The 25,123-nt window shown below is 32.2% G+C and overlaps 1 protein-coding gene and 1 pseudogene across 1 annotated transcript; both read right to left on the bottom strand.

Annotated features, from left to right (window-relative positions):
- Nucleotides 1-2,018: 2,018 nt before the first annotated feature.
- On the bottom strand, nt 2,019-2,683 carry LOC145812849 (beta-1,2-xylosyltransferase pseudogene; annotated as a pseudogene).
- A 17,562-nt stretch (nt 2,684-20,245) lies between these two features.
- LOC114277875 (uncharacterized) lies at nt 20,246-24,806 on the bottom strand. The gene is made up of 3 exons (XM_028219825.2): nt 24,113-24,806; nt 20,727-20,798; nt 20,246-20,567 (listed from the first exon to the last, which is right to left on the bottom strand). Exons 1-3 carry the CDS (start codon nt 24,680-24,682, stop codon nt 20,565-20,567), a joined length of 645 nt encoding a protein of 214 aa, XP_028075626.2. The 5' UTR covers nt 24,683-24,806; the 3' UTR covers nt 20,246-20,564.
- Between the last annotated feature and the right edge of the window lie 317 nt (nt 24,807-25,123).

Raw genomic sequence — 25,123 nt, 5'->3', positions numbered from 1 at the left:
TTGTTAGTTATGAAAAAAAAAATACTATAATTAATAAGTGTCCCTCCTATTTTGTGAACTTAAGCGACTTGTTTTTATATGCTACTGTATATGATATATATTGATATATATATATATATATATATATTGGTTGTTAATATGGTGATTAGTCAAACCTACAGATATTAATTTGAAATTGAAAATACTTGGGCTAAGTTAGGCCCAGCTCGTAGGCCTATTTTTTTGACGGAGAAGGGTCACTGTTGTGTTCAAAAACACAACAGTGACTGTGATATCTCTGTTTAAAGTGTATTATGATCTTATTTTTATGATCTAAACCGTTTATTTTATAGGGTTTGTTGATTACTTCATGCTTATCAAAAATTATATTAATCGGATATCAACAACTATATGATCGATAACCAAAAAAATAAATAATAAGTTTTTCTTTTGAGAAATAGTATAAACAATATGCAATTCGATCATATAGTTATTGATATCCGATTAATATAATTTTTGGTAAGGCTGAAGTAATCAACAAACCCTACAATATGAACGGTTTAGATCATAAAAATAAGATCATAATACATCTTAAACAGAGACATCACCGTCACTGTTGTGCCCAAAGATCCTTGTTCCTTTTTTGACTTTCATCTAGGAATGTTTGTCAGAACGTTACAATTGACTTTAATCACAAACAATCATCACAGTTTAAGTCAACAATGATTATTGAGATCTCTAATTTTTGAGATTTTATAACTCTTTTTAATTTCAATCATTAATAGTATGAACTCTGCACATATATGGATAAATATCATACATACATCAATAATTTAGATCTAAAGGAGATTATGAAATTTCCAAAATATGGATCCCAAGCATTTTTCTTAAGCCACTCCAAAAAAAAAAAAAATCATCACAGTTTAATTAATATGGTGGACATTTAGGCCAAGTTTGACATCCTCCAAAAAATTCAAAAAGTCAAAAAGTCACTATCTTATTTAAGTCACATCATCTTATTTAAGTCACATCACCTCTCTAACACATCACTTCAAACCCAACCTAAATCCAACCCATATTTTATAAAAAGTCAAAAAGTGCACTTGTTTAATATTTCCAAACTTGGCCTTAATTATAGACCAAAAATCAAGCATGGTCATTTCATTTGAAGTTTATATATATATATATATATATATTTTATTGACAAGATAAGAAAAATTAAAAAAAAAAAAAAGAAGAAAATAATCTAGAAACATACGAGAAAATGAGAAAAATAAATATAAATTAATAAAGTGTAAAGGGATGAAAGCGAGAACTGTCATGCACAATTCACACTTGCATGAGATCGCATTTCACTTGCATATTGTTGACTTATAATTGTTTTTAATTTATTTATCAAATATTATCCCAAGAATTAAAAAGATAATGATTAAAGAGTTGAAAAGCAAGAAAGCCTTTGAATTTTGAAGGTTAGGTTTACACATTACACTACTAGAAATCATAGCAGGTGTGCATATATGATCATTTTATTTTTAAAAAGTAAGATTATAAATTGTATAATTAAATTTAAAATAAATTTAAAAAAATTTGAAGTTAACAAAAAAACACCAAAAAAAAAAGGGAGGGGGGAGGGGTTAATTTAGCGCATAATTGTCTATGTAACTACTATAAGAATGTTTTGGAGAAATCCAAAAAATGAGATGTCAACGACAATTTTAATCTTCACATATAAGGATATTTTGTGCCACATATTTTGTATCCCAAATTTCACGTCTAATGATGTGACCCACTTCCATATAAAGGGGCGAGCGGATCCTCTAGAGTTAATTCTCTAGAGTGATCTCCTAAAGTAGTTGATCGAACGGCTCAGAATCAAACTCACCAAAACGACGTCGTTTTGGTGAGTATTTTGAAAAAAAAAATCAGATTTTTTGAAGTTTTTTCTGCAGATCAACAATGGCTTCCATTTATCATCATCATCACAACCCAACAACCCAAATCAGATTAACTCAAGTCCCAAATCGCAAGACAAAATTAAATCAAAGCTAAATAAATCATCATCAACATGTAAAAGAAGTAGTTAGCAATTCAGAGTAGTGGAATTTATGACAACACATCTAAAACTTGTTGATAAATTACTAACCTCAGAGCATTGGAAGTCACTAGCACCAACTAACTTGACCGAATCGACCAAACCACGCATCGTGTGCTGCGAATCCGCACCAAACTGCACATACTGATTAAGAAACTCATCATCCACAAGCTTCCTTCCATGACTCGATCGATCCACAACCTCAACATCAAAAGCTCCCGATTCGAACACCGGCAACTCCTCATCCTCTCCCCTCCCCATCACCGCCTCCAACCTCTCTCCCCCAATCGACATCCTAATCTTGTCCGGATGCATCCGAACCCTCCCGCCTTCACAAATCGAGCTCCGCAACGTCTCACTGTAGAAGCACCGAAACCAGCCTCCAGTCCGGTGATGGGAGAGCGAGGATTTGAGGAGATCGATCCGGCGAGTGAAGCCGTTGCCGAAGTAGGATTCGCAGGATCTGAAGGGGACGTTGGGGTTGAGAGACCATGGGAGGTACGACGGAAGGATTGGCCATGGTTTTGAGAGGGAGAAGTTGTGGGGGTTATCCGTGAGAGTGTGGCCGTTCCCGGTGAGAGATTGGTGGAGCTCGAAACTTCCGCATTCCATTGTTGATCTGCAAAAAAAAGCTTCAAAAAATCTGAATTTTTTTTTTTTTTTTTTTCAAAATACTCACCAAAACGACGTCGTTTTGGTGAGTTTGATTCTACGCCGTTCGATCAACCACTTTAGGAGATCACTCTAGAGAATTAACTCTAGAGGATCCGCTCGCATATAAAGGGGTCTTATTCTCTTTTCTTTCTCATGTTTAGTCTCCCTAATTTCACATCATTAAGAGTGGAACTAGGAGAGCAAAATTAAAGGAATAAATCAATATTCTTTGAAAAAATCTAAAAAATGACAAACTCTTACCTTGGCGTATGTGATGGTATAAATATCAGCCTAATTTCTCATGTTGTAAAATTTTGAATAAACTAGTTTTTACATCATACAATTAGGGTTAACTGTTCTACATTTTACATTATACAGACTTATTTCGTGTAAATCACATTAAAAAAATAAAAAATAAAAAATGGGTGAATATGTAAATCACATAAACTTGTTTCAGATAAACAAATTAGTCGTTTTGAACCTTTTCATGGTACAAGATTTGAAACATTCCGAATTTTAAACCACTATGAATTTTATAATTAAAGAGTCTAAGGCTTGGTTTGGGAAGTAGGTTGGCTTTTTGGCTTTTTTGGCTATTTTAGCCTGGGCTAAAAAGCTTGGTTTGGGAAGGACTTTTTGGCTTTTTGGCTTTTTTGACTTTTTTTGTGAGAGAAGAATGTAATGATTATAGGTTGGATGTGATGTTTTGTTTGTTATGGCTAAAATAGCCTATTAAGTTTTTTGTGGCTAAAATAGCCAAAAAAGCCTGAAAACCATCTTGCCAAACAGAGGCTTAAATTACATTTTTGTGGCTAAATGTAAGATATTAAAGTTGAGAATAAAAATGATGTAGATAAATTACATTTTTAACCCCTAAATTTTATTTTATTTTTAATTATTTCAATTTGAACAATTTCATCTCTATATTTTAAATTCAATTTTAATTTGATCATTCTACTCAAGTTGAAGTTGAAGGAAGAAATAAATAATTTTGAAATATTTATGAGTCTTCTAAAGAAATTAATAATGTTGAAATATTTAAGATCTTAGATATACACGTATAAAAAAGTAACAAAAATTTGAATGGAGAAAATTGAATGTGAACTGAAAATTGTTCACATTGAAACTATAAAGATTAAAGTGAAATTTAAATCAAACTATATAACGCTTCATTTATTTGGACAGAAAACATTTTTTGGAAAATATTTTTTGTATTTTTTGATGTTTGGTATAATAGAAAATGAAAATTAACAAAAAAAATATTTTTTATGGTCAACAAAAAAAAAAGCCTATATGGGCAAAAAATGTTTTTGAAAAATGTTATGAGTCCCAAATAATTTACCAAATTTTCTACCCCATGTGAGAGGTTCGGTAGAAAATTTGGTAAATTATTTGGGGTCCCTAGTATCACTCAACGTTTTTTACTTTTAAAAGGTAAAAAATATTTTTCAAATCAAAATTTTATTAATGTCACTACACTATCGCAACCACTCTCACCTCTACCACCACACCATCACTACAGCCATTGTTACCATTACTGTCGTCACCGCCCTACTGCCATGACATCACCTCCACCTCCACCTCCACCTCCACCTCCACCTTCATTTCACCATCACCACCACTATCAAAAATAGAAAATATTTTCTTCACAAAAATATTTTTGCGTCTAAACAGTCTAAACAAACGAAACGTAAGTAAAAAATGTAATTATCCAAATGATATTCAACAGTAATTTAGGAGTGTTTGTATAATCAAGGGGCATTTACTGTAGGTAAGTCCTATTAGGTGAATTTACGTTGTGTTTGGTTAGAGGACTTGGAAAAGAATTTAGAAAGGGAAAGAAAAAAGATAGGTGAAATGTGAATAAAATATACGTATATTTTACCTAATTCCATACACATTTTTCCTTTCTATTTCCGAATCACTTCTCAAATTCCCCAACCAAACACAACATTATTGTCCAATAGATCATGCGACAATTAATGACATTTTTCATCAAATACTAATAAAAAAAAGTCACTAATTCTTAATTTTCAGCGTCAATTTGAAAATTATCACAAAAAAAGTCACTAATTGTAAATTTTAGCGACAGTTTAAAAAAATATCACAAAAAAATCGCTAATTTTCAACTTTCGGCAATAATTTGAAAATTTCATTATAGGAAAATGTTACTAATTATAAGTTTTAACGATAATTTATAGACAATTTATAACAATCGTGACAAAAATAAAATTAATAATTATCAATTTTTAATAACATATAAAAAAATATTGTCAAAATATATATTTTTTAATGACAATTTTACCAAGACTAACTTCCAATTCCTATAATTTAAACCACAAATAAAACTACATGGTTGTTGTTGTCATCATCCTAGGACGTCGTGTTATAACGGAGCCCCCAACTGCCTCTTGGTGGCGACGGTGGCGGCGACGGCGGTGGTGGGATGAGTGGAAGTGAAGCTAGAAGGAGGAGGATCGTGGACAAAGGGTCAGATTGATTGGCTATGGTCACGGGGCGTATTCCAAACCTGTCTCCATCTTGATTTTGAAGACCAATTGCTTGTTATTTACCCGATGTGACATGTTTATTCATTCAACAATGCTAGAGGGCCACAATTTTTGTGGCCACAATGGCTCAAAACTGTCAAAACGACGTCATTTTGGCATGTTTTACACCAAAAACGACGTCGTTTTGACAGTTTTGAGCCATTGTGGCCACAAAAATTGTGGCCCTTAAACATTTTCTTTATTCATTCACTTAACCATTTTATGTGCGTTTTCTGGGAATTGAATTTGTGCGGTAAGGTTTTAAAAATATATTGAGTTGTGCGTTTTATGTCTTGCTTTCTTTCTTTTTTCTATTGATTGGTGTAAAAACATTGTAAACAGATTTACATAGCATGGCCTAAACTCACGTCACCTAATTGAAATATAGAATTAGGGATGGCAATGGATAACCTATCCTGTGGGTATCCATGGAGATCCAACCCAAATACATAGGTTTTTCTCTCTTTTTCTTATCCATTGGGTAGGGTAGGTGATATTCTTTAAATATCCACAGGGGATGGGTACCCACTAATTTCCCCATATGTTTTTTTTTTTTTTTTTTTTTTTTTTTAAGATTCACAACCAAAACTAAATATACATTCAATCTTTTTTCTTTTTTTTTTTTATTTATTTTTTCAAGTTCACAACCAAAAAAAATTTTTTTTTTTTTTAAGATCCACAACCAAAGCTAAATATACCTCCAATTTTTTTTTTTTTTTTTTTTAAGGTTCACAACCATTTTTTTTTTTAATTTTTAAAATTCACAACCAAAGCTAAATATACATTTAATCTTTTTTCTTTTTTTAATTTTTTTTTAAGGTTCACAACCAATTTTTTTTTTTTTTTTTTAAGATTCACAACCAAAGCTAAATATACATTTAATTTTTTTTTTAAGGTTCACAACCATTTTTTTTTTTTTTTTTTTTTAAGATTCACAACCAAAGCTATACATTCAATCTTATTTTATTTTATTTGGCTCAACAATAAAATCAAATACACATTAATTAACATTGTCACATTATTCTTGTCAAATTTTATGCATATCTAGAATTTTTTAAATTTATTTAAAAAAAATTAAGGACACTGTCTAGTGTAGGTTTCGGTTTGCTTTTCTATGTTATTTTATTTTGTTGTGTATTGTAATTTTCAGAATGGTTTGCTTGTTCTGAAATTTCAATTAATGAGTATGAATCTATTTGTTTTATGTTATCACACAATTTATACAACATATATATATATATATATATATATATATATATGAATGTATTTGAAAATAAGGAAATTGTAGAGAATCAAAACAAGCATGAGTTGTGATTGGTTAGAAATGATGGGTACAAAGATTTATTTGCTAGAAAAACAAAAAGGGGATACAAAGTCATACTAAATAATTTTTTTTAAATTAAAAGAATTTTTCTTAGTTATGAACAGATTTAACTGAAATCAGCTTGTTTCCCAATGTTATGCTTCATTTATTTAGATAGAAAATATTTTTTAATGAAAAATATTTTTTATAAAAAAAATTCAAAATATATTTTTTTATATTTCGTGGTGGTGGTGATGGAACGAATGTGAAAGTAGAAATTGTTACATAGTGGTGGGGTGATGGCGGCAGTGATGATGATAGTGGCTATGGTGATGGTAGTGTGACAGTGAAAGTGAGAATAGTGGTGATGATGTTGTGAAATTAGTAAAAATTTAATTGAAAAAACATTTTTTATTTTTTAAAAGTAACAAACAACAAAATTCGTGGGGGACTAAAGGAAGAAGATGGAGGATGGATTGAGTGTGGTAATGCATAGATATCTTAAAATGAGTGGTTCAGATTTGTTAAAGGTATAATTAGATTTTGGATAAATTCAAATGAATGGTTCAAATTTGCTAAGAGAAATATGGTTTAATGTCTAAATTGTCCGTGGCTAACAATTCCTTGTTTATGCCCTGATGCAATTTAATATGAGTCTTATAACACTTTCTTCAAACAAACTTTTTGATTGTCTCAAAATTATATATTTGATTATTATAAAACAAACTTTTTAATTAATTAATTAATGTGTATTTGATTTTGTTGTTGAATCAAATAAAATAAAATAAGATTGAATGTATATTTAGCTTTTGTTGTGAACCTTAAAAAAATAAATAAAAAAATAAGTTGTTAACATTAAATATATTAAAAAAGAAAGAAAAAAGATTGAAGGTATATTTAGCTAAAACCTTTATAAAAAAAAGACAAAAGAAAAACAAGAAAGTTGTTAACATTAAATATATTAAAAAAGAAAGAAAAAAGATTGAAGGTATATTTAACTTTTGTTGTGAACCTTTAAAAAAAAAAAAAAATTGTTAACATTAAATATATTAAAAAAGACAGAAAAAAGATTGAAGGTATATTTAACTTTTGTTGTGAACCTTAAAAAAAATAAATAAATAAAAAATAAATAAATAAATAAATAAATAAAATTGTTAACATTAAATATATTAAAAAAGAAAGAAAAAAAGATTGAAGGTATATTTAACTTTTGTTGTGAACCTTAAAAAAATAAATAAATAAAAAAAAAAAAAAAAAAATTGTTAACATTAAATATATTAAAAAAGAAAGAAAAAAGATTGAAGGTATATTTAGTTTTTGTTGTGAATCTTACAAAAAAAAAAAAAAAGAAAGTGGTTGTTAACATTAAATATAAAAAATAAAAATGGGGATTAAAGTGGGTTGGGGAAAATCCATACCCATTAAAAAATGGGGAGGATGGTACCCATAGGGAATGGGGAATGGGAAATGGGGAATGGGGAAAATTTATTATAGGGGAATGAGGATGGGGAATTAATATCCACCCCATTACCCCCATTGCCATTCCTATATAGAATACTTGTTCACTTTCTAAACAATAAACAAGAAAACCACTAAATCTAATTCTTCTTTATATGAAAGAAATCTAGTTGTTATAAGAGTGTCTCCAACGCTTCATCAAATTTTAAATTTGATGATAAATATCTAAATATCAAATTGATATCAAATAAAGAAAGAGTTACTTTTTTCATCAAATCAATGTAACTTTATCCTTCCATATCAAATTTGTAAGTGATCGTTGAATTGGACATCCTCCCGAACAACCTCTTCCTTGCAAAATTGCCGTAAAAGTGTTGGTTAATTTACACAAACTGGTCGACCGGCCAAACATCTGCCCAGTCATCCTTCCGGTCGACCAGTGCTTTGATGAAAAATGCAAATCGTCTATTGGAACATTCGATATTAGATGAACCTTTTACTCAAATTTGATGAGAAAAAAAAAAGAGTAAACGTTGGAGATGTTCTAAGGTATCAAGTTGAGTTTGGACAACACATACAAGGAAAGAACATGATTCCAAAATTTGAAAAAATTTGTGGATTCCTACTCTATATGTCAAAAACAACCGGCCTGTGTCTTTTACTTCTTCATCTTATCTCCAGTTGGTTTGGACCTGGTGGAAGTCCCAAATAGCACTATAGTTAAAAATCCATTTAGGAATCCGAATGAAGTTCCCTTGTCAAACAATTTGACTATTCTCATGGTTGATCTTTAAACCTCCTTCACTGCAACTTGAAAATCGTCCTGCATGTTTCCTTTTGCCAAAACCAAACCAAACCAAGCCTTAAGTCCCATCAAATGGGGTTGACTACATGAATCTTTCTTTTCCACGCGGCCTTATCAAAGGCCATTTCGTAAATCAAATTAAGTAGATCCATATCTCTATTTACAACGCTAACCAACGTTAATCTAGGTCTATCCCGTCCCCTAACACTTCCATCTACCGTTACAGTATTGCATCTCCTTACTACTGCATCTGTTGGTCTCCGTTGAATATAACCAAACCATCTCAATCGATTCTCTCTCAACTTATCTTCTATCGGTGCTACTCCTACCCATTCCCGAATACACTCATTACAAATTCTGTCTTGTCTAGTCTTGCTACACATCCACTTTAGCATTCTCATCTCTGCCACACTCATCTTATCTACATATTGTTTCTTGGTTGCCCAACACTCCATCCCATACAACATCCCTGGTCTAATAGTCATTCTGTAAAACTTACCTTTAAGTCTAGTGGGTATTCGTTTATCGCACAGTACCCTAGACGCACTTCTCCACTTACACCATCCTGCCTTAATCCTATGGGTCACATCCACATCAATCTCCCCCGCCGTTGTGATAATTGACCCTAAATAACGAAAATGTTCACTCTTAGGCAGTTCTTGATTCTCAATTTTCGCTTCTCCTCTACTTTCATTGTTACTGTTACTAAATTTACACTTCATGTGCTCTATCTTAATTCTACTTATCCGGAATCCTTTAGATTTAAGAGCTTTTCTCCAAATCTCCAACTTTGTATTAACTCTTTCTCTAGTCTCATCCACTAGCACTATATCGTTTGCAAAAAGCATACACCATGGCACACCATCTTGAATATTTTTCGTCAACTCATTCATAACTAAAGCAAAAAGATAAGGCCTTAATGTAGATCCTTGGTGTAACTCTGCAGTGATAGAAAATTCATTTGTCTCTCCAGCAGGCAATCTAATAGTGGTCACCACCCCTTCATACATGTCCCTAATCACATCAATGTAACATTTTGTCACCCCTTTCTTTGCTAACACCCACCATATTATATCCTGAAGCACTCTATCATATGCTTTCTTAAGGTCAATAAACGCCATATGAATGTTTTTTTTCTTTTCTCTATACTTTTCTATTACTCTCCTCAAAAGATAGATCGCTTCCATTGTTGACCTACCAGGCATAAATCCAAATTGATTCTCTAACACCTCAGTTATATCTCGCAATCTGCATTCTATCACCTTTTCCCACGCTTTCATTATATGACACATTAACTTGATTCCTTTTGCCACACACACACCAAAAAAAAAAAAAAAAAACTAGTGCAAGGGAAATGACAACGAGCATTAGCATATGATTGGTGTATATGCATTTGTTTTGTTGTTCAAGTTTAAATATTGTTTCATTTATAACTGTGAGGACATCAAGGGTTTGGCTTAGAGTGCCTTAGCTTTGCAGAATGTCAGAATAGGATTGCATTTCTTGCTGCGCTTTGGATCGATCAATGCATTTGAAATCTAGCATTATTGTTTTGAATTCAAGTTACGAATCATTTATGGGGTAACAGAAATTTCTCTAGTTTAAATGTATTTATTTGCAGATATTACCCTAAACCTGCATAACTTGTCTTCAGGACATAGGGTGGCAATTGATATATAATCGGGTGATGAGCTAAATGATATCAGGTTGTACGGGGAGGAAATAATTCTCCTCGTATAATCCTGTTGACCAAGTCCACGCTCCTCCGTACGACGTCGCTTTGTCACCTGAAAACACAAACGTGAGCTAGCCGGCGGGTGTGTGCCGGAAACCTCTCCGATGCCTAAGTCAGAAAACTTGACAAATAGACAAAGCTCTAAGTTCTCAGAAAGATTGTGTTCAATTACCTCCTCCAAGGTGATGCTTGTGAGCTTTTATAAGTTTCCCGTGGCACAATCCTAGTAGGACTTGTATTTCTCCATGCAGAGTCCTCCTAGGATTCATACTCCTAAGGATAATGCTTATCCTTTTACACCCTCCCCCACTGCTTAAACCAAGTGGGATGGTTTTCTTTTCGGCCGAACTACCTCACGACCGAAATAACATTGGCTATGCCGAACCGTAGAATAGGCCATACTAACCGTAGTTCGGTTCTTCTTGCCACACCATATATTGGTTCTCCCATACACAAACCGTGGTGCATTTGAACCGCTCTTCCAAGTAACAAGTTCTGACTGACCTAACCATTGTATGTCACGACCGGTTTAATTCCGAAACCGGCCTTCCCAGAACATACTGCGACCGGACTAACTGAGACCGGCCTAACTGTGAGTTGCCTCCAGACCGGAGTAGTTTTACTCTTCCTTGGGCCGAAGTAACTATCTCTTCTTGAGCCGGAGTAATCTCACCTCCTTGGGCCGGAGTGAGTCAACATCTCCTCAGAACCGAAATAAATCTATCGTTCTTGACCGGAGTAACTCTAACAGCTTGGGCCGGAGTGCCTTTTATCTCTCCTGGGCCGGAATACCCTTGCGGCCTTTTCACCAAGGCCTTGGTGCTTTGGGCCACGAAGCCCATCACATAGCTCGGCCCAATTTTTACCAAAAATTACCCTCTCACAGGTCAATGAAGTAATCTTGTGTCAATTTTCGATATCAAAGCAAGAAATTTAATATTAGCTCAAATTCCTGCAGTTATCAAAAAATGTCATTCAGTACTTATATCTGAATGTAATACATCTCATCGATGACATTATTGCTTTTGCGGCTGGTCTTAAGGGTGAAGATGGTTATTCTGATACACCAACGAAACATGACATCAATGCCAGGTATTTGAGGGGAAATGCTATATAGTGAAGTCACAGAGCAACATAACATCGAGGCCTCTTTATATACTCCTACTGACTGATGTAACAATTGTTCTTCTACGATTGTTAGGGAAGCAAAGAGATCCTGAGAAGATTGAGGAAGAAGGAAGAGTTGGTATGCTGGAAGAGGAGGAAAATTGGAAAGGAGCAGTTAAGATTTTGGAAATGAGTTTGGTATTCTACCAAACAATACCCTCTGTTTTCATAGATTGCAGTTTCTATGTGGTAGTCGTCATCTGTGGCCTTTCCTCTGGTTTAGCTTTTGTTGTGGTAATGATCACTGGCAGCTTCTTCGGTCTCTCCAGAGTCTAGTCATGACAGCTAATTCCAATGAGAAACTTGTTTTTCTTTGGTTTTTAATTTTGATGAACATGATATTATTATTGACTCGGTTTTCCCTTTTTATGTCCCTATATGGAATCAATGGGAAAATAACACTCCGGTTTTTCGTTTTTATTTTCCTTTTTGCTCCACTGATGTAATCATGTTTGCCTCTTGATGAGTTGCTTCCACTGTTGTTTGTATCCACTTGTGTTTTGACTTCTAAGTTGACTTCATTTTAACAGCGTTACATTCATCTAATAATGAATTGTGTTCCTATCTTGTAGGTATTAATGAATTGTTTGGATAGATGGTTTTGTTTGTGTTGCTAATTTGAAGCTTTGGCACTGGTAAGGGAGGATAATTGATTGATGAGGTGCTTTTAATTCAATGAATGAATTAGGGGATCAACTCAGAGAATTGGACCATTCATACATGACAGAGAAGTCATGCTGGAAAGTGAGAGCTTCTATAATTAGGGTCTTTCTTGTGTCCACAATGGTATCTATCTACCTTAAATATTACATTTTTTGTTTACCCAAACAGCATGAGAACGAATTAAATTGTTGTTCTTAATGTAAGGACATTGTTCGGACTAGGGGTCCTTTTTGTAAGGTCATTGCGGACAAGTAGGCTGGCTTTCAAAGGCCAACAGGTGCGATCGCAGACTTAGCTTAATGGGTCGAGATTCAAGTTTTTTTTTTTTCCTTTCGTTTTCTCCCCATTTTTTATTTTTTATTGTTTGCACGAAGTTCGTAGATTGGACCAAGCTTCAAACCCTAGGCCTAGGCCTAGCCCAAGCCTCATTTGGACTAGGTCGGTCCACTCAAGATACGGACTTAGACTGAGTAAAAACTAGTAGATCCGCTGACCTTTGGACCAAATGATGACTCATATAAGAGAAATAAGAAGTACAATGATAAAATTCAAACTCAAACATCACGGTTAATAAGGAAGCACTCCATCTACTAAATTAACCCCTTGGTTATTTTTCTTTGTATATGCAAGTTTAAAAGAAAGGATTCCTTAACTTTCTTTTTTTTTTGGATACACCGGAAATAAGATATGCTTCCTTAACAAAATGCAAGTAGAAGTGGAGAACTGTTTGGTACTACAAATTCTCCCTGTTAATTTTGTTAGTTATGATTCTCCTTGTTAATTACTTACTAGATTTACAAACTTGATTCTTTTTGTTTTGTTTGTCTGACTTTTCTCTCATTCTTTTTGTTGCCTTGATCCATGATTTCATGCGAGTTTAACGGCATATCTTGGAATCCCGTAATTTTACTCTAGTGTTCGGGAGTTTATAAACCACTTTACATTATGGTTGTGTGGTGCAATTTAAATGAGTTATTTATAATTTAAGAATTTGTATTAGATTGTTTGGTATAATTTTTATTTATAGTTCATTAAATATAAATTGTTTAAATAAATTTTAAAAAAAATTAATTATCTGAAAATTATGAAAAAAATATTTTTAATTATCAATTTTTAATTTATAATAAGTCGGGATTGATTGCTGTAATAGTTGTTGTCCTGTATATGATGACTTGTATAACGCCACAACACTAATGCAGATAAGCTATATATTATCCAAATGAAAGTACAAAATTAAAGTCAAAAAAATGACAAGTAGCCAGTTAAGAGCAACCATTAAATGCAGGTTAGGCATTTCAATGTTGTTCCTCAGTGTAGCACATGCTTATCTAAGTCATGCCTATTATTCAAATGGGAAATTACTTGACAGTAAGAAGGAGAAAGAAAAAAAAAAAAAAAAAAAAAAAAAAAAAAAAAATTACAAAAACATAGAAGGTGTAATTTGTGGTGGGGTGCAAGTATAAAGTTGTGAGAGTGCATTCATCCCTATATATATGTGTGTATTTTTTTTTTTTCTATCTAAGTAATATATTCTCTATATTTAAATCAGCACTTCTATGACGTTATTATATTATATAGAGGGTAAATTATATTGTTAGTCCCTTTAGTTTAAGTAAAAAAAAAAAAAAAATTAATTTTAATTTGAACAATTTAAATTTTACATTTTTAGTTTTATTGTAATTTAGTCATTCTAAACATTAGAATTTTGAAAGGAAAAAGATCACACGTAAAACTAGAAGACCAAAAATAGAATTTAAAAAAATAAATTATAAGGACCACATGTGTAACTTATTCATTATAGTACTGGTTCCTACAATTTCTTTTAAATTTTATTTTGAATCTTCTAATTTTGTACGTGATATTTTTTTAAATAAAATATTAACAACGTATAACGAAAGATTACATTCTAACAAAATTAAAAATATAAAATTTAAATTATTCAAATTAAAAATATGAGAATAAAACAACACTTCAATTAAACTATTCGGACTAATATGTTGTTATTAGTCAAATATGACAGTAGAATCCGTGGTCACATGTCTATACCTGAACCTATTGTATTATAAGTTTGCCTAGCATTTCTTTTCCTCCTCAGAGGCATGAGAAGAAAAAAAAAAAAAAGAAAAAAAAAGAAAAATGCAAACCTTGGAGTCTCATTATTAAATTATGTAATGTATGCATATGGCTGTGTTGTGTGAAGTTTGAGGACAGTGATTATTTAATTTCAATGAAAATAAAATCTATATAACAAAGTAGGAGGATTTTTAAATTTTTAACATATTTTTGTGATATTTGAGCGGTTCAGATCTATTCAAATTACAAAACAATGGCTAAGATGTATTTTTTTTTAAAATGTCCTACATGTATATTTTTTACTTTTCTGCTTCTCTCTCTTACTTTTTCCTTTTTTTATCCATCATTTCATGATTTCATGAATAATCCTATGAATGATTCCATGATTTCACATTCCTTCCTTCTTTCCTCCCTCTTTTGTTTTTATTTTTTTATTTTCCCCAATTTTTATTTTTTCTCTATTTGTTTATTTTTTTATTTTTCCCTTTTTATTCAGTCATTTTTATTTATACTGTACCATGCCTGAAGGCACTAGCATACGCTAGTATAATAACATTAGAAAAATGCTTGGCGTACTAAAATAGAGGAAGTTCAACTCCTCCCGAATGACGTGGCCAGACGATCTCTCGAATAATTGATCAGATAATCGGTGTCACCCTTATTAACTATGGTTGTTATTCTTGTCAACTAGTATATCAACCGCATCCACCCGAATGACCTGTTAAACAATTGATATGCAAAAATTCAAATAACTCGAGCGAGACTAAATTCAGTAGATATAAAATTAATACTAATATTAATACTATTATTGAAGTAATGATAAATAAAAGCAAGGAAAAGCAAATGCTGTTGATTCCTTTTGCCGTTAATAGTTTTTGCTTCTACTTCAACAAAATAATAATAATAATAATAATAATAAATAAAGTCAAGATAAGGGGCCAAAAAAGTCTCCGAAGCATCTTCGCTTGCTTATAAGTCAAGAAAACAAATAAAAAAAATTTAAAAAAAATCCAAAAAAAAAAAAAAAGATGATGATGATGATGATAGAGAAGAAGCTACTTAGAAGAAGCTACTTCTAATTATATTCCTTTTTCATCAGATTTTTTTTTAAAATTATGTAAAAAAATTTGACTTTTTATAGATCGTCTCAATTAAAAAACCTCAAAAGTTAATAAAATTTCAAAAAAAAAAAAAAGAGAAGAAATTCACTAAAAAATAAAAATAAGTATTTTTTTTACGTTTTTTTTAATAAAAAATGATTTGTTTTTAGCTTAACTTTAACATTTATAATAGATTTATTGTTTTAATTTGTAGTGTGTGACATTTAAATGGTAAAAACAAATTGATAAACATTGAAGAAAGACGAAAATAAATTGAACTAATAAGTTAAAAAAAGACAACAATTTTAAGCATAACATCAAATTTAATTTCCCAAAGATTTGAACTAAAAAACCACATATCATTCTTGTTTCATCCCATTTATCCATCAATCCCTTCACTCTTCTGAAAGATCCTTGAAGGAACAGCAAACCGAGCCGAGAAGGACCGAGAGAGACCATCATCAAGATCATCCCAAATCGATCCCTCTTCAAAATTCTGCGAGTAGGTGTTTGGATCATAACTGAACTTCATCGTAGTTGAATGCTCGAAACTCTTCTTTTTGATCATCCTCTTATTCTTGTTCGGTTTCTTGATCTTCCTCCACATCATTATCCAAATTGGTACTTTAGATCCTGTCACTGGCAAACTAACCGGCAGAAACCTATCGTACTCGGTCTCGGATGTCTCCCTGAAGCTCTGGCATCTAACGGTGGGTCGGTTGCCGGAGCTGAACCAACCTCCGATGTGCATGGCAGCTGAAGAGTGGTGTTGTTAGGCTTTGAGGTTCTGAGAAATTTTTTCTAGCTGGTCTATGTGTGGTAAATGAGTGTAACATGCATCAACTTGGACTATTTATATACAATGAAAAAACAATGCTGCATCCCTAATCTATCACTTCTAAATGATGAAAAATGTTAGAGTTGTTAACAGTGTGTTTGGTAACGTTTACGTTTTCAATTTATATTTATAAAAATTTTATAAATTGATTTTTGTTTATTTTTAAAAAAACATGAACTACAAACGCGTTTAGTAATTGACAAAATGTTTTAAAAAATTTAAAAATATAAAAAAAGAGTGAGAAATGGCAAATGGTGGCAAGTGGCGGTGGAAGATGGTGGTGGAAAGTGGTGACGGTGGGTGGTGGGTAGCTAGTGGTGTTGGGTGGTGGTGGGTGGGTGGGTGGGTGACGGTTGCGGGTGGTGGGTGATAGCGAGCAGGTGGTGGTGGTAGTGGTGGCGGGTGGTAGGTGGTAGTGGCAGGTGGGTGGCGGATGGCGGGTGGTGGGTGGTGGGTGGTGACGGTGGACGAGTGGTGGGTGGTAGCGAGTTGGTGGTGGTGGTGGTGGTAGTGGTAGTGGGTGGTGGCGGTGGGTGGCGGATGGCGGATGGCGGGTGGTGACGGGTAGGTGGCGGGTGATAGTGGGTAGGTGACGGTGGCGGATAGTAGGTTGTAGCAAGTGAGTAGTGGTGGTGGTGGTGGTGGTGGTGGTGGTGGATGGTGGGTGGGTGGTAGGTGGCTGGTGGTGGTGGGTGGCTAGTGGTGGATGGTGGTGACAGGTGGGTAGTGAGTGATGGTGGCAAGTAGGTGGCGGGTAGTGATGGCGGGCGGTGGATGGTAGTGGCGGGTGGTGGGTGTTTGCAGGTGGATGGCAGATGGGTGGTGGGTGGTGGTGGTGGTGGTGGCGGCGAGGGATGGGTGGTGGTGGCGAGTGGGTGGGTGGTGGGTGGTGGTGGCAGGTGGGTGGTGAGTGGTGGTGGCGGAAGACGGTGGTGGAAAATGGTGGCAGGTGGTGACTAGTATTGGGTGGTAAAAAAAAAAACTGAAAACTTAAAATGGAAACACATTTTTTGTGTTTTCATTTTTTGGCCAAATTTATAAACTGAGACCACTGATTTATAAATCAAAAATTTTACCAAACAAGTTTTTATTTGAATTTTTTAAATTTTTGTAAATATAAACAAAAAACTGAAAACGTAAGTGTTACCAAACGGCACCTAAATGTTTTATTAAATGTCTTAGATAGGTATGGGACTCATACCATAAGGGTTTTGTGTGGGTCCACATTATGTGACCAACAATGATTCATCTCACTAAAAATACCACCACTAATAGCACTAATGCATTAAAAAAAATAAATAAATAAATAAATACAACTCCAAGACCAAAATATCACATCATTAATGGCAGCACCCACTGCCACCTAATTAGTGGGAGCACTAATTAGTGCTCCCAAGCATTTTTCTTATGTGACACATTTAGTTAAATATTTTAAGTCCCTAGCATTATTCCTATATCATCTCTAATGATATGGCATTGAGATTAGATCTCATACGATGGAATGTTTGATAAATTAAAATTTGAAACTCGTCAAGCACATCATTAGAAGTGATTTTTAAGAGTGATAAATTAGAGTAATGTTAAGGACCTCAAATATTTTACTAATATTTTTATCAAATGTTTCACATAAGTATGAGACATTTGATAAAAATATTCATAAAAATATTAATAAAACATTTAGGGGCTACCATTTTTCAATAAATTAAGCGTTTCAAATATTTTTTATGAAAAAAATAATGATATCATTCTTTATCTGATACTCTACATTGCAGTTGTAGGGTCATGTGAAAATAGAACCAATAGAGAGTTGTTCAAATAGTTAGTAGCACCGCACAATAGTGACTATTAGAACCAATAGAGAGTTGTTCAAATAAAACTAGGTAATTTCACATGAACCAATAGAATCAAAAATAATGACTATTGTGCGGTGCTACTAATAATTTTTACCTAGTTTTATTGAATTTTCATTTCAGTTATTTATTATTTATTATAATTTTATAGCAATATCTATTCTCGTAGTTCGTCTATGAATCACGACTGGTGTTTTGCTCTTCTTTCTCCCCTTCGTTATTCTGTTTCTTCTTACCTTCCTTCTTAAACTCTAGACTATGTTTGATTCACAAAATTAATAGTGAGGTATTAATAATCCTATTAAATTAGTGTGATATTCACTATCCAATTGAATTAATAGGATAAATTATTCACAGGATTAATAATTCCACATTTCTCCATTACTAATAATCCTACAAATTTGTTAGATTAATTATCCATTGGATTAATAATTTTAAACCAAAATGTTAAAACAAACATAGAATAATTAGGCCCACGGATAAATAATCCTAATCCTATACTCTAATCCATCCAATCAAACATGTACTAAATTTACATCTAGAAACCCGAGATATATTCTCTCACTCTCTCGCAAGAATCACGATGGGCAAGGGGTTTGTGACATGGGAAGAGCTAGGAGAGAGGTGTAAAATAAAAGGAAGAGTTTGAGATTATGGTGGGTGCTCATGATTTGTATATTATAAAGTATTTACAATCTCATTTGTTATCACTACATTCATATTATTGCATTAGTTCAAAGGGCTCCACCACTCATATTTGTTACTAATGTAGCATTGACACTTAAGATTATAACACTGTTACAGCCGTTGCATAATATTGGTGGCATCTGCTACATTTAAAAGTCCATTTTTTTTACTTATTTTCTCATCTTTCAATTTTTGTTTTCACTTACAAATTAAACAACTTTTTTTATATGTAATTGCAAACAATTAAAGGTTAAGCAATTTTTTTTAATGTAAACAATCAACATTAAAGACTAAACAATTTTTTTTTTTATGTAATTGTAACTGGAATATATGAATCATATGTTAGTTTGTTTGATAAAATCGCAACAATATATTCCCATTTATTTATTGAACATATATAACTTGCAAATTTGAAACACAATATAACATTATAAGTATATATCTAATAATAACAAAATAAACTGTAAAGTCATGCATTATGAATTTTCGACATATAAAATCATTAAATATTAAAATACAAATATGTCAAATCTCTTTTCATAACGACTCTAAAACAATACTTTAAAATTTAGTAAATATGTTATATCATGTCTAAAAAAATATAAAAATCCTAAATATATATATATATATATATATATATATTATATCTCAATAAATGTGATTTTAAAATAAAAAAAAAACGTGCATTTATAAGTTTTCACAAAATTGTGCAAAAAATAAAAATTTGTAGAGTTTCAATAACCATTACAAAGCACTGATATAGAAGCAACCACATCAATACCACCATTATCGTTACAACACCCACAACTATTACTTGAAACCTTGATACAAATGTTAACATCATTATTTTTAATCATGTGAAATGTTTCTAGCATGGTGTCAAGCTTACAATGAAGATAAATTGTACCGAGCAAAGTTTGAGTTGAGTAATAGATAATATAAATTTGAGTAATGTAATTTGAAACAAAATTTTGTGAGAGTTTCAAACTTTGTTTAAATTCGACTTGTTAACTTTACAAACAATTCTCAAATGAATTTTTAATGAATTAAATATGAATTACGCTCAAGTAACTTGATTCATTTTGTTAGAGATGGCTTATAATGGTTGACACAATAGGAAGTAAACTCCAAATCCATTGATGTAGTAAAACAGTATCAAACCCCTGCATTGACCACGCCGAGGGGTGGAAAAAACAAAAAAAAAAAAAACTATCTTTGGGTAGAGAATTTTAATGATGGGTTTGTGGAGAGAAAAAAACTAATAATAATAAAAAAATAAAAATAGAAGAATAATACACACTTTCAACTCTCTATCCCAATTGCCATTCAATACCTTACTGTAATTTTCTCAAACAGGAAACTGTTCTCGCACAACTTATGGAATATTTTCCTGGAAAAATAATAATATACACATATAATATATATGACATCCAATCAATGATTTTCCAACAGTTTTTAATATGTTTATATTTTACAGAAACAGGGATATGATCATATGATATGCGCGTTCTGGATTTTGCGTACCAGAAACTGTTTAAATGTATACAGATGTAGAGACCACTGACACCATCGAACCTTCTAGCTTAGCTCTGCTTCACCCTCCAAGTATGATCACTGGCCAAAGAAACATTTAGAGTCAGTATAACAGAGTTTGGGTGCTAACTGACTGAAAATTTTTATATTGATCGCGTATGGTGTTTAAGATTAGAATTACATCAGTTTTCTAGTTGATTATTTTCAATAATTTTTTTTAAAATAAAAACTGAGCCTCACCTCGGGGTAACAATTCTGACGGATAATTGTTTGGTTGCGAGTATTTACATGAACTTCACATGATACCTTTGCCTGTTAAAAATCAAAAAAAAAAAAGTAATTAGTCGCAATTGAGATTCTCAAACATCCTCAACGTATACTTAATCAACATTGAGTTCCAGTCAATAATTTATTTATCTGGAGATAAAATGACCATATTCACAAATACATTAGATGTAGAATTTAGAAAGACAAGGTAGAAAGTTTCTCCAAGGTTTTTCACATCAAGTGCAGAGAAAACCAAGGAGTACACTAGCAAGAAGTAATTTGATTCATCTTGGAGCTGTTACGGGTGAGAGAGAGGCTAAAAAGAATGATAGTCAAAGCAATGAGGTAAATAGGAAGAGCTACCACGAGCTACCACAACATTTTCGCATAAATTCAAACTAATTAAGGTCGGTTGCATGAATTTTTCTCACAATTAAGCTTTATCAAGGTTTTTTTTTTTTTTTTTTTTTGGGGGGGGGGGGGGGGGGGGGGTGGTGGTTAAGGTAAGTCATAAGTTTGATACAAAAAATAAGAATATACAATGAGGCTCAATACATTCCCAAGGGGAACTAGAAAGATGGCCGAGCAAGGCAATCAAATTAAAGCCTAGCACTAAACAAAAACTTTCACAGCTTGAGAGCTAGGCTACAACAACAAACATGCAGCGAATATTATTTCATAGAAGGCATAAGACTAGTTTTCTTAGACTTGGTAGAAATGTTAGCATAACCAATCATGTCTTCTTTCACCACCTTAACACACATTCTTTTTGGCCTATCTCTTTATTTTTCTGAAGCAATCAACATGAATCCAATTTTCCATCCTTACAAAGTGCATTGGATCATGGGAAGTTGTAGAAGACCAACTGCTACAAGAACAATAATTGTTAACAATTAAAAGAAAAAAAAAAAAAAAAAAAACCTCAGTGAACTCAAGCTTCACTACTAGTAATCTAAGCGAAATTAAACGAGGCAGTACACAATACTAGCTCGGGCTCCTCATGAGTAACTTGGCTTATTTGCCCCCAAAAATGTTCTACGCTACAACTATCCTATGAAAATACTTTTATTTATTCCACTTAAATCTTTGCCCAACCTAAACTAATATTTTTGAGTCCATGAAAACAACCTCACTAAAAATGGAATAAGATTGTGTACATCTTACGCTCCCTAAACCCTGTTTTAGCAAAGAAGTAGGTGGCTCATGCATTGAGTCGTTCTTTTATTCACTTCAACCTCTCTCTAAATCCTGCTTTAGTAGGAAGCAAAAGTTTTGTACACCGTGTTATCCTTTTATTCACTTCAATCTCTCTCTACTTAAAGTTATTGATCCAAAATGCTTAAAAGTTGAGTCAATTCATTTTTAACTCTTTTCCATTCCTGTACCAAAAACTCATCCTTCATATTTTTTCTTCTGATTCCCTTACACTCCATTTGGATTAAAGGGTTTGGTGAAAAAAAAAAAAAAAAAAGGAGAAAAAGGGAGAAAATGAAATTCCTCATCACTTATTTAGATGATTAATAAGTTAAGTAATAGTGAGAAATGAAGAAAAAATGATGAGAAAGACAAATTAAGGTTGCGTTTGGTAGAGTTTTGTAAATATGATTTGAGAGTATGAGTTGTATTTTGAGTTTATGAGTTATGGAATTATGATTTGAGTATAGAAAATTTGTTTGGTTATGATTTTTGAATAGAGTGCTGAATTGCGTTTTAAATTGTATGTGGAATTGAGTTTTGAAAGTTTGATGTGACATGTGAAATAAAAAAATTTATTTGGTGATGAGTTTTCAAAATAGTTTTCAAAACTTAATTCAACCTATAATTGATAATCAAACACACAACTCATAACTCGATATCCGTATTTTTGATCAACAGTCATAACCAAACTATTTTTAAAATACTCAAATAAAAAAATGATTTTTTTTTTTCAATTAATTGTTTTTAAGTAATTTTTTTGAATAATTTTTTTTCAAATAATTTTTTTTTCAAATAACTTCTATGTCAATTATTTTATGTCAATTAATTTTTCTGCGAATTCAATTTTTAGGCCTGTATAAACATTAAAAATATTTAAAATATTTTAAAATTATTTATAAAATTAAAATATTAAAAATATTTAGAAAATTAAAATATTAAAAATATTCCGAAAATTAAAATATTAAGAGTATTAAAAATATTCTTAAAATCAAAATATTTACAATTAAATTATCAAAATATTAAAATATTTTTCTGAAAATTAAAATATTAAAAACATTCCTATCAAATAAAATAAAATAAAATATTTAAAATAAAAAAATAAAAAATATTTAAAATAAAAATTAAGTTATTTTTTAGTTTTAAAAAGAATTTTGAGTTATGTGTTTGGTTATGAGTTTTGAAAAGTAATGATTATAGTTTGAAATGAGTTTTAAGAAATAGGTGTGGAATTATGATTTGAAAGCTGCAACCAAATACCACACTCAAATCAGTAGTGGAACTATATTTTGTATTCCAAACCAAACAGAGCCTAAGTTTTGTTACAACATACGGGGTTTTGTCTTGACTTTACTTGGGACTCTCATAAGTGGAGGATGAGATTAGATTAGTCGGTCTAATACACTGGATATGGAGTTAAAAAAAAAAATTTGTTTTACCAAAAGTGGTATTTAGTAAGAAATTAAAATTACTCTCTACAAAATCACAAATATATATATATATATATAATACCTAAATTATCCCGTTAAATGTTAAATACAAAATAATATGTAAAGTCTCGTTTGACAATATCACGTTTTAGTTTAAAAGTCAAAAAATCACTTTAAAAAATCAAAAAAATCAACAATTTATATCAAAAAGTCAAAGATTCTATTTTCTCTTTATTTTTTGCACATTTTTTTGTAAAAAATTTTAAAAAAATTAAATATATTTATGTTACATATATCTAAAAATTAAAAAAATTACGTAATTATTCAAAAAAATTCAGAAAAAATATATATAGAAAACAAAAATATTTAACTTTTTAAAAAATAAATTCAGAAAATTCCAATCAAACCAAACAAGCTGATTCATTTTTTTATTCCGACTTAGGTGAGAAATCCGATCATTCTTTTTTCTTTTCTTTTTTTTTTTTTTTTTTTTTTTTTTAAAGACTGTCAAATTCCAAAGTATTAATCACTTTATTCCTTTATACTAATCAACAACAGACAAGATGTACATCATTATTAGACATCTTTGAAATAAACTTCAAAACTAAAATCTACCATATGCTTCACGAATCACAGATAAAAGATTATTAAATAACTTGATGAATCAAACAATCAAAATACTACTCATTTGCATACATACATACATACATACATATATGTATATAATCAATCTACCTTGAGAGTAACATCGAAGAAGAAGAACCCTAGCTTGCCGTGAAATTCAGTAACCGTATCGAACGCAATCGAACCCCTAGCCAAGTCTTCAAGCAAGAGAATCACATCAGAGAGAACCTCAACTCCTTCAAGCTCAAGCGTAGCGTTCACGTACGAAGACCCCCTGGGTCTCACGTATCCACGATCCGATGTAACGAGCCCTAGCTGCTTCCCCCTGTACCCGATCGAGACGACGATGGAGTTGTAATCGATCGAGAAGAGATCGACGTTGCGAACATTGACGGTGAGATTCAATGCGACGTCGACGGAGATGGAAGGGACGGTGTGGATGTGAATGCGATGGAGGCGGAGGCGGGAGAGATTGAGGTAGGGTTCAGAGGGCCAAAGGGAGTAGAGGGAGACGCTGAGGAGGAGGAGGAATGCGGCGGCGGAGATGAGGCGGCACCGGCGCTGCTTGCGGCGGCGGAAGGACTCGGGGAGGATATAGAATGGTAAAACGACGTAGTTTACTTCTTCTTGTTCTTGGTGGTAGTGATAAGGTGTTAGTTCGGCGGGTTTTGATGGAGGCATGGTGTAAAAACGACGTGGTTTTGTTCTTCTTGTTGAGTGTGTTTTGGTTCGGAGATACAGAGAGAGGGAGAGGAGGAGATGGAGTGGAGTGTACTGGTTTGGCGCCTTTGGGCTTTTTGGGGGTGGTGAGTTGAGAGGAAGCTTCGGTGGACCCAATTTAGGGGCCACTTCCACTTTGGCTTGTTTGATTGTTCTTGATTGTTTTTGTTTTGGCTAATGTTAAATATAGAAAAATAAGTTACAACCAAACAGTGTTTAAGTTATAATCAAAAAAATTTTGAATTATATTTAAAAAATAAAAATTCATTTTAATCCTTGTGATATGACTCTAAAACATTTCATCTCTCTAATGTTTTCAAAATGGTAATGTGCCTTTGAATTAAAATGTAATATTAATACCGTTAACATCTAACGTAAATTGACTTTCTTACCCTTCTATTC

The sequence above is a fragment of the Camellia sinensis genome, chromosome 15 (genome assembly GCF_055761805.1).
Source record: "Camellia sinensis isolate YWXY chromosome 15, ASM5576180v1, whole genome shotgun sequence".
Lineage (NCBI taxonomy): Eukaryota > Viridiplantae > Streptophyta > Magnoliopsida > Ericales > Theaceae > Camellia > Camellia sinensis.
This window is presented reverse-complemented; position numbering and strand designations above follow the sequence as displayed.